The sequence below is a fragment of the Mirounga leonina genome, unplaced genomic scaffold, assembly GCF_011800145.1.
Source record: "Mirounga leonina isolate KUSES-001 unplaced genomic scaffold, KU_Mleo_1.0 Mir_195, whole genome shotgun sequence".
Classification (NCBI taxonomy): domain Eukaryota; kingdom Metazoa; phylum Chordata; class Mammalia; order Carnivora; family Phocidae; genus Mirounga; species Mirounga leonina.
The window spans coordinates 7530975-7544761 of NW_023270490.1; the positions used below are offsets into that span (position 1 = coordinate 7530975).

At 54.8% G+C, this 13787-nt stretch overlaps 1 protein-coding gene across 3 annotated transcripts in view; it reads right to left on the bottom strand.

The window, feature by feature from the left end:
* ZBP1 (Z-DNA binding protein 1) overlaps positions 1-8555 on the bottom strand; it is a 12220-nt gene extending 3665 nt beyond the window's left edge. The window contains exons 1-7 of one of the 3 annotated variants that reach the window (XM_035025448.1): positions 8378-8555; positions 5553-5771; positions 4934-4999; positions 4381-4554; positions 2936-3100; positions 1575-1781; positions 395-621 (exon numbers count right to left, since the gene is read on the bottom strand). In XM_035025448.1, coding sequence (XP_034881339.1) covers positions 395-621; positions 1575-1781; positions 2936-3100; positions 4381-4554; positions 4934-4999; positions 5553-5771; positions 8378-8411 — 1092 coding nt within the window. In that variant the 5' untranslated portion in view covers positions 8412-8555. Of the gene's footprint in view, positions 1-394; positions 622-1574; positions 1782-2935; positions 3101-4380; positions 4555-4933; positions 5000-5552; positions 6039-8377 lie in introns of those variants that run through there. The other 2 variants (XM_035025447.1, XM_035025446.1) reach the window with 2 other exon arrangements.
* Between the last annotated feature and the right edge of the window lie 5232 nt (positions 8556-13787).

Here is a 13787-nt window from a genome sequence, read left to right on the forward strand (position 1 = left end):
GATGGATGGATGGATGGATGGATGGATGGATGGATGGATGGATGGATAGATGGGTGGATAGGAGGGTGGATGGGTGGGTGGATGGGTGGAGGGGTGGGTAGATGGGTGGATGGATGGATAGATAAACGGATAGATGGATGAATGGATAGGTGAGTGGACAGATGGATGGATGGATGCATGGATGCATGGACAGGTGGATGGGTAGGTGGATAGATGGATGGATGGATAGATGGTGGATGGATGGATGGATGGATGGATGGATGGATGGATGGATGGATAGACGGATGGATGGTGGATGGGTGGATGGGTGGATGGGTAGATGGATGGGTTGGTGGATGGGTAGATGGATGAGAGAGAAATAGAGAACACAGGGCCCACCTTGCCCCAGGCTCACCTCCATCCTTGCTTGGCTCCCCAGGGTCCCTCCTGCCTCCTTTGCAACTCCTCCTGGACCAGCTGTCTCCGAGCTGATAGTCATTCTGTTGCTGTTGCCGATGGCAATGTCCTCAAGGAAGCATGAATTGATATGGACTCTCTGGGCCATCTCCTCCTTGGAGGAAGATCCTGGTTGGGGCATTCGAATTTCGAACGAAGCTCCTGGGCCTTCAGCGGTGGCAGAGGCTGTGGGTCAGCCAATGTCAGAGATGTCAGGATGGTGGCCCCGAGCCCTGACACTCAGCCTGGCTTTCAAGTTCTCCTTGGCCCACTCTCCTCCCAGAAGCCAGGCCAGGCTTAGGCCACAGCCGAGGCCCTGCCTCCCTGAGCACCTCTGCACACAGCCTGGGCTGCCAGCTCTCTCTGCCACCCAGGTCTGCTGGCATGGACGTCACCTCCTCCCGTGCCCTTCCCCTGGGGTTCGACCACCTCCCCTCCACCTCCCCGCCACCGCCTGCTCCCATCTCTGCTGCTGGCTTCCCCGCAGCTCTGGAACACCATCCCCACCTGTGGTTAAAACCTGCACGTGGCCGTAGCCATCCCCAGCCCCTGACACCTGGCTCCTTTCCCATCCAAACTTCGGACAAGAGTTGCACACAGTACCCCGTCCTCCTACTCCTGGAGCTCCTCTGTCCCCTCGGGTCACCACAGACCCCTGTGGCTGGACCCCATGGAACTCCCCAAACTCATCGGCTTCTCCTTCCTGGAAACTCTCCTCTGGGGGTCCCCGGCCTCCCTGCTGTTTCTTGCCCCCCAGCCTGTCTCTGGGTTATCAGAGCTGGGGAGGACTTAGCCTGGGCTCTCTGGTCACTGTGGACAGCACTTAATAGGGCCCCAAGTACTTAAAGGGCTCCGGTCCCCCCTCCTTAGATGCCATTCCAGGCTGGCCATCTCCTCTGACCTGCTTCAGCTGGCCCACGCTTGCTGCACAGACGAGGAAACCGGTCTCCCGAGGAGGGCGGGTGGTAGGGAGTGGGAGCCTGAGTGCTAACTCTAAAGCCCCACCTACTCTATTCTGTGAGACAGCCTCCAGGCGGAAGGAAAGGAATTTCCCATCGTGCCTCTCTCCCTGCAAAAAATGGCTCCAGTTCTATCCAGCGAGGAGATGGATGGGGTGGGGTGGGGGCAGGATGGGTTACCTGGGGGGCTGCCCAAGGGGTTGCAGGCTGCAGGGCCTTTGGCCTGGGCACCGTTGAGGTTCATCTTGTTGCCATGTCCTATCTGTACCCGTCTGAGCACAGACTTCTCCAAGTGGATGTCCTGGGGTCCCCAGGCTGCAGCCGGGGAACTCTGAGTTGAGGGATCAGCTGGCGCCACTGGGGGGAGTTCGAGGGGAGCCATGGAGCCTAGCAGGGGACACAGCAACATGACCTCAGGCCCCCACCCTCTGACGCCCCCTCCCCCCTACACACACAAAGTCCTGGCTGGACAGAGGAGACAGGCCTCTGAATTCTTTGTGAGCTCTTGCGGACTGGGAATGAGTGTTTCAGGCCATTGATGGAGAGCAGGTGGGCCCAGTAACACAAGTAGTGTGGGGCTCCCCAGGGGTTTATGACTGGGTTTATGAAAACCCAGTCAGTGAGCGCAGCTTCTGCTCCCTGGTGCTCTCAATCCTTTGAACCCACGAGGGCAAGTCTCCTTGGGTGTTGGTGTATCTTTAAGACCCCTCAACCGGGAGCATTCACAGCCTTGACATTGTTTTTTCTTCTCAGTATTCATCTTTATAGTAAACTTTCTGGTTTTAAACTTAAGGCCATGCTATAAAAGTTAACTTTAAAATAAATTTGAGTAGAATAAAGAGGCAAGCCATTTACCGACATTAAGTATATAATCAGACATGGGCATGGCCAAAATTGGGGAGGGCAGAGCCCAGAGGACTAAGGTCGGGGAGACATTGATCTAGAAAAGCAAAGTTCCTCATTTCACTGCCAGGGAAACAAAATCCCAGAGTTGGGGGTGGGGTGGGGAAGGTCTCTCTGGAGGTCACAAGGAGGAGTCCAACTTTTGGGCTGGTGCTGTCACTCGTGTTCCATGGCTGGTCTGATGGGGGCCGTGTGCCCTCTCACCCCAGTGCCTGGCCGGGAGTAGGCACTCCTGTGCGGGACTGTATTTTAACAAAAGTAGGATGCCGCTGGTAAGATGCAACCCAGTTTCTAAGATGTTAAAATGTGGGGGGAAAAGTGTATCTCAGAACAAACGAAACACTACAAAGACCCTTGTGACGTTCTACTGAGGGAGAGTGAATACTGAGTTGTTTCTCATGGCAAAACATCAGGTCCCATTGAAACCAAGGCAAAAGGTATCAGAATGAAGGGAAACCAGGAGAGGTTTGATCCAGGCACCAGGGGAGACTTCCTCACTCTCAGGAAGGCCCCAAAGGATGACCTTGGAGATCTGAGAGCTGCCCTTTCTCGGAGCTTGAAACTCGCCCTCTCTGCTCCCACCCGGATGGAGCAGGTACCCCTACCTACAGGGAGTGGGTGTCCCTCCGAGGACTTACTATTCTCTCCAGAGGCCGCCTGTCTCATGATGACATTCCCATGTCCAATCTGGATGGCTTCAGAGTTGTCAATGGAAATGTGGTTATTTGGTCCCTTCTGACAGATTATGTTGATTAAATTTTTCTGGTAAATAATCTCAGTGGCCGGATTTCTTCCTCCCGAATCTGCAAAATCATATTCCACTCCAGCCCTCTGCACCTCTCTGGGGGTCAGAGGTTCCCAATACCCGAGAGCAGCAACAAAATCTCTGGTGGAGCTTGTTAAAACACAGATGCCCTGGTGTCCACCCTGAGGGTGCTGAGTCAGGATGTCCAAGGAGGGACCCAGGAGCTGGCGTGTTTAACAAGCCCCCCCACCCCCGGGTATCAGAGATGAGCCTTGCTTAGATGTCCCCGGGGCGGTCACCCTACCTATGCATCCTCTGCCACCCCCAGGAGGGTCCTGGGAGCCTCACTGCCCACCTCATCCTCTGTCCCTGTCGCTGTGAGGCATCCCCTGACCACTGAGCTCCAGGACCTCTCTCCCCTTAGTGAAGGCAGCAGGGAGCCGTCCGTGGGCTATTTCTGGCCACTGGATAAGCTTTGTTTGGCTCACATGGCATTTTTAAGAATTGGGATTTTTTCACCAGTGTTTAAAACCTGGTGGCTGTCATGTTATCACGCCTGCAATGCAGGGACACCTCCCCTCCCTTGGGCGCCGTGAGCCTGTGCATCATCCCGCAGGCCACGTGAGCACCTGCCTGGGGTTCTGCCGGCTCCACAAACAGGGCCACGTCCCACCTTTGTGGGCCCTCAGCTCTTGTGCCTTGGTGGGTACCTTCCTCCATAAAAAATATTCAAAATTACCACTTACGACAGTGGTGGGATAAAGGCAAATGTGATCCAGGCTGGAGTCATGATTAACTCTTCATTACTATTACAATCCTCATCTTTTCTTCTGATTTTAAGAGAAATTAGAACATTGTCGTGGACCCCTAGTGCTAGGTAGGGCCCATGCCTGCTGCACCTGAGGGAGAAGTCCCCCGGGCCCCCACCCTGTGGGTGTCTGAGCCCAGGCTTCTCTTCCAGCAACTTCAAAACTCCAAGTTGGGCAAAGTGCTGACAGAAAACTGTTAGCAAACTCAGGCTGAGCCCCGCATCCCAGGGCTGCTATAGTTAGGAGTGGGTCACCTCCCCTCCTGGCCCCTTGCCTTCTGCAACTACAGCCTTAGGCCACTCCTCCGGGAGGCCCTCCTCGGTTACTCCCACCAGCACCAGCACCAACTCCACCCTCCTGGTACCCCCTTCTAGTGACCCAAGAACAAGACCACTGCAAGCTTCTGTGAGGGTCTGACAAGGAAGCTGGAGCTGGCAAAGTGCTGGGCAGGGCGCCCACAAGCATTGGATGTTAAGGTTTCTCTTCTAGCCCCGCCCCATCCAGGTGTGGGCCGCAGGTAAGGACCTACCTGGTTGATAAATTGCCCATGTACTTGACTTCTCATCCAAGTCCACAAGATGCTTCCTCCTCATAGCGTACAAGTCTGGGTTGACTTCTTTTGCTGTCTTCCTTCCCAGCTTCTGGGAGATGGTCAGGGCCTTACAGGGTCCATGGGCTTCCAGAATCCTGTAGATGTCTTCCTCTGGGAAGCAGGGCAGTGGGTGGTAAAGGAGGAGCCCGGAGTGAGTCTCCTCCACTGCTTGCTAGCCGTGTACACTTGGGCCGACCAGACCCCCTGTGCTCAGTTTCCCCATCTGAAACGTGTGGCACGTAAGAACAGCGCAGCACAGAGCCCGCTCTAGGGCGCGGGGTGGACATACGCTGCTCTGAACGGTGCCGGGCACATGGGAGGGGCCCATGGCAGGTGCCACCGCGGATCAGAGAGATTTCTCAGCCATTTAGCTTCTTCCACTGTGCAGGCTGAGTCCTGCCTCCGGACACTCTGTGGGAACCTCTTGGTGGGCGGGGCAAGAGTCACATCTCAAGTGGCCAAGGAGAGTTTGGGGAAGTGGGATGCTTACGCTGTTGAGTGAGCCGAGAGCCAGCTTCCTGTGGAACTGTAACTGCACCTTGCTGGGGCCTCTCTGCTGGAGGAAGAAAGAGTGGCCGGGGGCATGAGGGGTGGCAGAGGAGATGGGGACGCCACTGGACAAAGGCGGGCCGCTCAACCGTGGCCCCGGTGCGCGGGCGATCTGGACTCAGGGTCTAGAGTTAAACCAACCTGCCTTCAAACCTGCCCTGTCGCTCTCCATACCCCCGGCTTTGCTGCTAACTCACGCCTCTGGGCAAAGAGGAAGAGTGCCATCCACTTACGCCCGGGGGCTGTGGGAGCGCCCGACCAATGCCAACTCTGGGACCCAGGGTAAGCCAAGTCTGTTCTACTCTTATCACTACCGTGGCAGTTGTCAACAGTGTTACTGCTGATGCTTTGCTGAGCGCCCGCCACGTGCGGGCATGAGGCTGGGCCCTCTGCGTCTCACCCTCTCGCAACCCTGGGCAGCAGATCTACAGGGCACGGCCGGGGGATGCCACGCACCCTTGAGAGGCGGAGCTTGTATTCGAACCCAGGCCCGGGCCCCGCTTGTCCTCTGCCAGGACTGCTCGTGCTGGGCCCCCCGTCCCCCTCCCCGGGGCAGTTACCCTGGCTGGGCTGGGCCAGCTCTGCGGGCTCCACTTCAGTCCTGCCCTTGCCCAGGCCCCACATCGCCTGGCCTTCCAGGGAGACTTTGGACTCTTCCTTCATCCGGTAGAGGACTTGGTTGAGTTTCTTCTTGGGCACTTGGCATTCCTTTGCCAACTGGCAAGACTTCCTGGGGGAACCAGCATCCCTCAGCACCTGCAGGATCCTCTGCTCAAGGTCTGGGAGAAGGAGAGAGGGGCAGAGAGGGGACTGAATCTCCCCCAGACGGAGCCTGGGCTGGAAGCTCAGGGGCAGGGGAGGTGCCTCCAGGGCAGATGGAGGGGCAGGGACCTGAGCAGACATTCACTAACAACACCACTGTTCAGGGAGGGACACATGCGCTGGTCAGAAATGACCGTGGCCGGACAGCCTGGTGACCAGAGGAGGTGCCCCAGCCTCCTGAGCGTCCTCTGCCTGGTGTGAGTGCTTGAGGGCGGGGGGGGGGGGGACACTCAGCCCTCAGACATCCTCAGAGCAGAAGGGAGGGGAGGGTAGCGGGGTGGGGTAGAGTGAGGGCAGGAGGGCAGGAACTGGGGGGAGACAAAGTGCCTCCTGGGAGGCCTGCTGTCCCCACCTCCCTACGGCACCTGCCCCTCCTCGTGGGCTCTCCATCCACATCAGTGGTGCGTCTATTCTTCCAAGCCAGAAAGCTAAAGACACCCAGAAACGGATCTTTCTCCCTGGTGCCCAGTTACAGAGAGTCCTGGAAACCTTGTTCCTGGCTCTCTCTCGAACCTCTTCTTCTCCCCTCTGTGCCTCTGCCTTCCTATTCTTCATCGTCATCTCCTGGACAGCAGCAGCTCCGCTGACCACAGTCGGGATCCCTCCAGCCCACCCTCCCCTCGGCAGCCAGAGCTTCCCTCCAAGTGCCAGCCGGCCGTGCTCCTTCCAGCCCGCTCAGCCCTGGGCCTTTGCACACATTGCTCCCTCTGTCAGGAACGCTCTCCCCCCCTCCACCCGCCCAACATCTACTCAACCTCCAGGTCTCACTCAAACACCATCTCTTTTGGGGAGCATCATAGATGCCCCGAGTGACTGGGGTGCTGTGGGGGGGTGGGGGTCCCCGGCAGAATGTCTCCAAGGACCCCCTTGCTGTGACTGCCGGGTCCACTGCAGTATCTTCGGTGTCTACTACAGTGCTGGGAGCAGAGTAGGTGCTCGGGAAACAGCATTTGAACGAACGAGTGTCTGAGTGGGTCTGCCCAGCACAAGGACAGGTGTCTGCCCAGATGACGCAGGGCAGGGTATGGGCAGCTCCTCCTGGGTCTCCATTTCCCCACCTGAGGTTAATGACCCAGAGGCTGGAGAAGGAGCTCTCTGAACGGCCCCTGTTCCTCTCAGACGGGCTCCCACAAACCCAAGCCTGCGGCTCTTTGGGGAGCCGAGAACAGAGCGCACACAGTGCCTGGGGAGCTGGAAGGAGCCCCATGGGCGGCAGCCCAGCCTCTTGCCAGGAAATCTCTGCCCCCAAGAACCCCACGGGAAACGCAAGGCAGGGTCCTTCTGGGGAAGACCTGGGGCCCCTTGGCAGGGCAGCAGCCCGATCCTTTGCCTTCTGGGTTTTTCCCTAGTGGGGGAAGGGGTAATCCATTGGCTGACTCTACAGCTGGGCTCTGAGGCTCGCTCTGGGATCAGGACACATTCGTCCGTGCTGGGTGCAGGTGAAGTGCATTTAGAATGCCTGGGGGCATCCACCCCTTCACTCACCACTCTGGCGGCCGGGGATCCCCATCCAATCAACAGCAAGCCTGGCTTTGCCTTGTCTTGAAAAGAGTTTTGATTTTTGAAAGGCCTGCCCCTGGGTGAGCCTCTTCCCCTCCCTCCTCCTCCACCCCCTAACCTCAAAGGAGCCGAGGGGGGTCGTGGGGTCGGAGATCAGAGTGAGGGCCGAGCCCATAGAGTTGGCTGGCCTCCTGCACTGAGTCTTCAGGCTGGTGTGTCCGTAAAAGGAAGGTTGTAAAATGGATGAGGTGTAAGCGACAGGTTGGAAAGGAACAGCCAGGAGGGAGAAGTTAAATTCAGCCACTGAGTGACAAGTACCTGCGTGTCCCCCTTGTGGAAGCACCACAAAAACCGGGGAACCAGCCCGGGGCCCTGGGCGCACACTGCTGGCCCTCCTCCCCAGTCCCCCATTCGTCCTCTTTCCTGTTCTCTGACGGCTGGTTTCCGCGGTTTGAGCCCCCTCTCTGCCATCCGTGTGATCTCTCTGTGCCTCACTTTGTCCATCTGTGAACTGGGGATGAGAGCAGCTACCTCGAAGATTGTAGTGAGGAGTAAATCAGCAAATGATAACAGAATTAAAAAAAACAAAAAGCAAAACCACCCTCAGCCGACAGCCCACAGCCCACAAGCTCTCTAGAATACACGGCTCGCTTTTCTTGGGTTTTCTTCCAGGAGTGAAGTGTTATCTGCAGTACTAGGAGACACAGGCATGCACGTCCGCCTCTTCTCAAAGCAACTTCTGTTGTTTCTTAAAATGAGTGTGAGGCCAGGTGTTCAGACCCCAGTGTCAGCATGCGGCCTGGGGTCCCCCTTGCGGGGCCTCAGTGACCTCGTCTATAAAACGGAAACAGCTCTGCGCTTGCCCCCGGGGGCTCCTGAAAGGTGTGCAGAGGGTGCTACAAGGTGCCCAGGGCAGACCCTGGGGTCCCCTCGACTCCCGCGGCCACAGGGCTTTGGGGTACTGTCGGCTATCATTGCTGTCATCTAGCCAAGGAAAGGAGCTGGAAAGAAAGGTGCAAATCCCGTTGGGAGCGCCTACTATTGCTTGGAAGGAAGAGAGTACCTCTTTCATCAGGGTCCCCAGGGGCCTGGGCCATCCTGGCTGCAGCGGCTGGGAGCCTGGAGGCGTCTGCACCGCGGCTTGGAACGGACAGGCTGGGTGGAGGCAGGGTGTCCTTGCGCGGCCGGACTGGGTGCTCCCGCAGCTGCGAAGGGTGGGTGTTTGCTGTTCACACTCCAGAAACAAGCCTAGTCAGCCTGACCTGACCAGCATTCTGGGGAAAAAGAAAACGAAACTCCTGCGTGTGTCCTCAGAAAAAAAAAGATTGAAAGCAGAAATGATGAGTGAGGGCCTCTGACTATGTGTTGGTAGAAGGAAGCTGAGCTTGGCAAGACCAGAGCGTTCTCTGGAACCACGGGGCTTCCCTGACTTTCTGGGGGCTTGCCACTGCCCACCCTGATCCCCACACAGAGTCTGAGGCCCCCCGGGGGTGGGGGGGGCGGGGCACTGCAATTGTTTGTGCGTGTCAAAATCACAGCTCTTTTTAGGGAGCACCTGCTATGTGCTTTCCAATCTTATGTGCCCCTCTGACTCCCCTTCAGGGTAGGGGCTAGTACTGATGTCTTTTCTCAGAGAGGAAACTGAGGCTTAAGGCCATTGGGTCACTTGTCCAAGGCTGGGTTTTAACTCAGCCCACAATTTATTGGCTGTGTGACTTTGGGCAGGTTCTTAAACATATTTGTGCCTCAGTTTCCTCATCTGTAAAATGGGGCTAATAAAAGTAGCTACATCAGGAGGTCCCGGAGAGGACTAAAGGGGGTAATCCAGTTGAACAGTCTGACCAGACCCCTCCAGTGCCATCTCCAGCCAGGAGCACAGCGGGGCACCCACATACCTGGAAAAGGGGTCTATCACTTACATCTAGTTTCAAGGGGCTCCTGACCCCCAAGTAGGTCAGAGCCACTGTTCTTTACCAGGTAATAGAAGGGGAAACCGGGGTCTATAGTGGTGAAGGGCTTCGGGCCAGGCAGCCAGGAGGGTCATGAACTCAGCCCTGGAAGTCCCTGGGCTCAGGGTCCCAGCCACAGAGGCCTGGGAAGTGTCTCGACCTCGAAGGACTTTGCCCCAGCACTTCTGCAAAGGGAGGGGCTCGCACTCTGGGGCAGTGTTTGCAGAGCGAAAGGGGCAGTCCTGACGCCCAGTCCGCACCCAGGCCACTTGCAGCCCAGCCCCTGGCTGCCACATAGGACAGCTCAGTAGCAACCGGAAACCGAAATGGTGTTTATTTCTGTTTTATGTAAAACGGAGAAAATGTGTTTCTCCCTATGAATTGTCAATATCAATTTGAAGTGTAACGGGGCTGTTGAGGGACATTGTGGAGGCGCACTCAGGGAGGGGACTCCGGCTGAGCCCCCAGTGGGAGGCGGGGGGGGGGGGGGGAGCGGCTTGCCGGGACTGGCCACCAGGTGGCGCTCGCTCATCAACCCGGACCCCAGGCCGCTGGCTGTCTCTCTGATGTGGAGGGACCTCCCACCATCACCACCCCCCAGGGAAACCCCTGAATCCATCTGGCCTGTGGGTACGTCTGCTCACGGGAACCGATGTACTGAGCGGATTCGAGGCTGAGTGCAAAGGCAATTCTCAGAGCCTCCTTTCCAGTGTGAAAGGCTCCCTACTCTGCCAAGAAAGGGCCTCAAAGGCCACAGGAGTTCCAAGACGGGGCCACCGCCTGCCGAGCCCAAATCTTTTTTTGCCTTGGAAAGCACATTCATTTTTTATGGTTTGTATTTTTCTGGAAACTATTAGAACTCTCCACCCAAACCAGATGATAATTACATGTTACTGATCTCCAGTCTTTACATCTCTCTCTCTCTCTTTTAAAGAAGAGATATTTTTACTGCACATTGTGTTGGCAAAACCCAGTCTCTGTTCTACCAGGCAGCCTGGATGTTATTTTCACATTTTCTCTGTGAATTCCCCTCAGGGAAGGGAGTGGTAAGGTCTGAAGGCACCAAATGTGGGTAATAATGTGTCTTCGGTCAAGGGCAAAGATCAGAGAATCAGAGTTGGCCAGAGGAGACAGGGATTGCACGCGGTCTCGAGAGCTATCAACAGAGGGCGAGGAACAAAGATCAGGGAAAGCTGCTTTGTCAAAGGCAGCAGGACCTCGGTGGCAGCCCCCCATAGGGACCTGCCTTGGCTCTGTTAGCTGCCCTTCAAGGTAGAGCTCAGTGGGCTTCCGTTGGTCATCTGTGTCCAACGGAGTTGGACGGACCTGGGGCTCTGGTCTGGCACCCCCACCTTTTAGCTACAGGCCTAGGCGCGAGTCACTAGTCTTCCTGAGCCTCAGTTTCTCCCTTTGGAAAAGGAGATAAAAGCAGCACCTACTTCTGGGGTGATTGCCAAAGTTAAATAAAATCATGCACCTAGGTCCTACCAGAGCACCGAGCATGTAGTATGTGCTTAATAAACAGGAGCTAGTCCTATCTTTACTTCATGATCCCCAGCTGTCCTGCTCTGACATGAAAAAGCAGTCCCATTTCATCTGGTCTTTCACCAAATAATGTTTTGTGCTTTCTTTATCCCAGTCCCCGAGGTGGAGCCTGTGGTGGGGGTGGAGGAAGGCCTCTCCTCACCGGTTCCTGGATCCGCTTCTCACTCCGGCTGTAGAAGAGGCCACACGGCCCAATTCAGGGATTGAGGGGGCGCTCAGGCTGAGTCCAGGGTGGACCAGCACTCCCCTCTGTGCTGGCCAGTCGAGTGAGCCAGGGGGCTGGGCAGGGGCTGGGCAGGGGCTGGGCAGGGACTGGGGCATCAATGGCCTTGGTGGAAACTTGAAATTTTCACTGGGAGCAGAAGAAGGACCACTGCAAGATTTTCATCCAAGCCAACTTGGGTAAAAGCAGCCTTGGGTGCTTGAGGAAGGTCAGCAAAAGGTGGGCGGGTGGGGGGGGGCAGCACCGGGCTGTTTCTCGTCCTCCCCCCACACCAACACTCTGTAGAAAGCCCTTCCCCACATCCCAACAGATGGATTGAAATGAATTCTCATCTAAGTTTTAGTTTTTGATCAAAAGACATTTTGATGATGTTACTACCAAAATTATTTGCCTCCAAGAAATTCATTCATTACAACCGGCCATAAGCTCTTCACTGAGCAATCAGTATTCTTGGGGATTCTGGCAAAACGAGAAGAGCTCACCTATAAATTCGTTTCAAATATAATGAAGTGTAACGAAATGTTTATGATGACTAGATGGAACAATTCATGAACATGACATAATGTTAGGTTTCCTAGACATTTCATTAAACATTTGTTGATCCTGATTTTGTAACGTTTAGCCCCCTACCCCCTGTTTTGGAGCTCAAACATTTTCTTTTTTTTTTTTTTTTTTAAAGATTTTATTTATTTATTTGAGAGAGAGAGAATGAGAGACAGAGAGCATGAGAGGGAGGAGGGTCAGAGGGAGACAGACTCCCTGCCGAGCAGGGAGCCCGATGCGGGACTCGATCCCGGGACTCCAGGATCATGACCTGAGCCGAAGGCAGTCGCTTAACCAACTGAGCCACCCAGGCGCCCCAAGATTTTTATTTTCTTTAATCTCTACACCCACCTTGGGGCTCGAACCCCCTAGAACAAGATCCACTGACCAAGCCAGGAGCCCCTTATTTTATTTTATTTTTAAGATTTTATTTATTTGCGAGAGAGAGAATGAGAGAGAGCATGAGAGGGAGGAGGGTCAGAGGGAGAAGCAGACTCCCTGCCGAGCAGGGAGCCCGATGCGAGACTCGATCCCGGGACTCCAGGATCATGACCTGAGCCGAAGGCAGTCGCCCAACCAACTGAGCCCCCCAGGCGCCCCGGAGCTCAAACATTTTCAAAGGCTCTTGAAGCATCTGTAGGTCTGAGGTGCTAAGATTTCTATGCCCAGAAGGTATGATGGGGAGATGCAGAGACACACATGCTAAGGGCCAGGATTCCTGCTCTTCTGGGGGCTGTGGCCCCGCTGAGTTATGGGCAGGGGTGTTGCCGAGTGTGGGACAGGGGATGGGTTGAGAGTAGAACAGTTTTATGTGTCAATTGGCAACTTCTTTTCATTTTAAATGGATATCCTGCTCTAAAATTTGACCCAATGATGTTTCTTAAAAGACTGGGGAACTGCGTAGCAGCCACTGAAGACCCTTGAACAAGCTGGCTTTGAATGGCGCAGGCGCACTTATACACGGATTTTTTTTTTTTTAATAAATGCGGTACAATACTGTAGATGTATTTTCTCTTCCTTATGATTTTCTTAACATTTTCTTTTCTCTGGCTTACTTTATTGTAAGAATACAGCATATAATACACAGAACATGCAGAACAGGTGTTAACCAGCTGTTTATGCTATCAGTAAGGCTTCTGGTCACGAGTTATGTTTTTAGGGAGTCAAAGCTACACATGGATTTTCGACCTCACAGCATGTTCGTTGCCCCAATCCCTGTGTTGTTCAAGGTCCAACTGTATTTAGTTCGAGCTTACTATGGACGCTGTATTCATTATTTCGCTGGCTCTTAGCAACCTGTAAAGTTGGTAAGTAATATTAAATCTGCAGTTTGCAGACAAGAAAACTGAGGCGCAGAGAGATGGCTGCGTAAACTGGTCAAGATCACGGAGCTAGCTAGTGGAAGAGGTGGGGTTCAAGCCCAGACTGTCGGCTGTGGCATCCAAGCTCTTGGCAACTATTGTCCTCGCTGTGAACATGTGTGCACGGGGAAGGAGCAGTTCTTTCTCTGCTAAACACCTCTATGCCACCAAGCATGCTAATCCCACCGTGGCACTCCACCTCCTAAGACCGCCGTGTTGGATAGGGTTTCAGGGTATGGATTTAGGGGGGCACAAACATTCAGTCCATACCAGGGCCCCCATGGGCAGAGTGCTGTGCTGAGTACTCAGAGGCCCAGAAACCTGACTGGTTGGAAGAAAGTCCAACACTTCAGATTTTTTTTCTCATTAAAAATTTTTATACTGATTCTATGTTGAGATGATCCTTTGGATATATTGGGTTTAAAAAAAAAGACAACTGAACAGGTGCATGCAGCCCTGAACACACACGCATGTGTGCACACATGTCCTTACGTACACGTGCACACACACACACACACAAACACACACGAACCCATCTGTGCCTTTTGCTCAGTGAGCCCTTTTTCTCCGAGGTGCTCTGATCCTCTCACTTTGCTGACCACCACTTTAGAGTTTGTGGTCTGAGGCTGGGTGCCCCATAAAGCGGAGATTGAAGTGCAAGCACTTACTTATTTGGAAGGTGACACCAGGAAACGCTGGGAGAGCAGTGGGGAGGTGGGCCAGGAAAGGATGGAACCTCATCAGGGGTGTGTCATCAAGCAAGTGACCTCACGGGCTTGTGCCTCAAGATCGCTGGAAACGCTGGGAATATGCGGAGAATCATCTCAGCAAACCACCCCCCCACGCCACCCG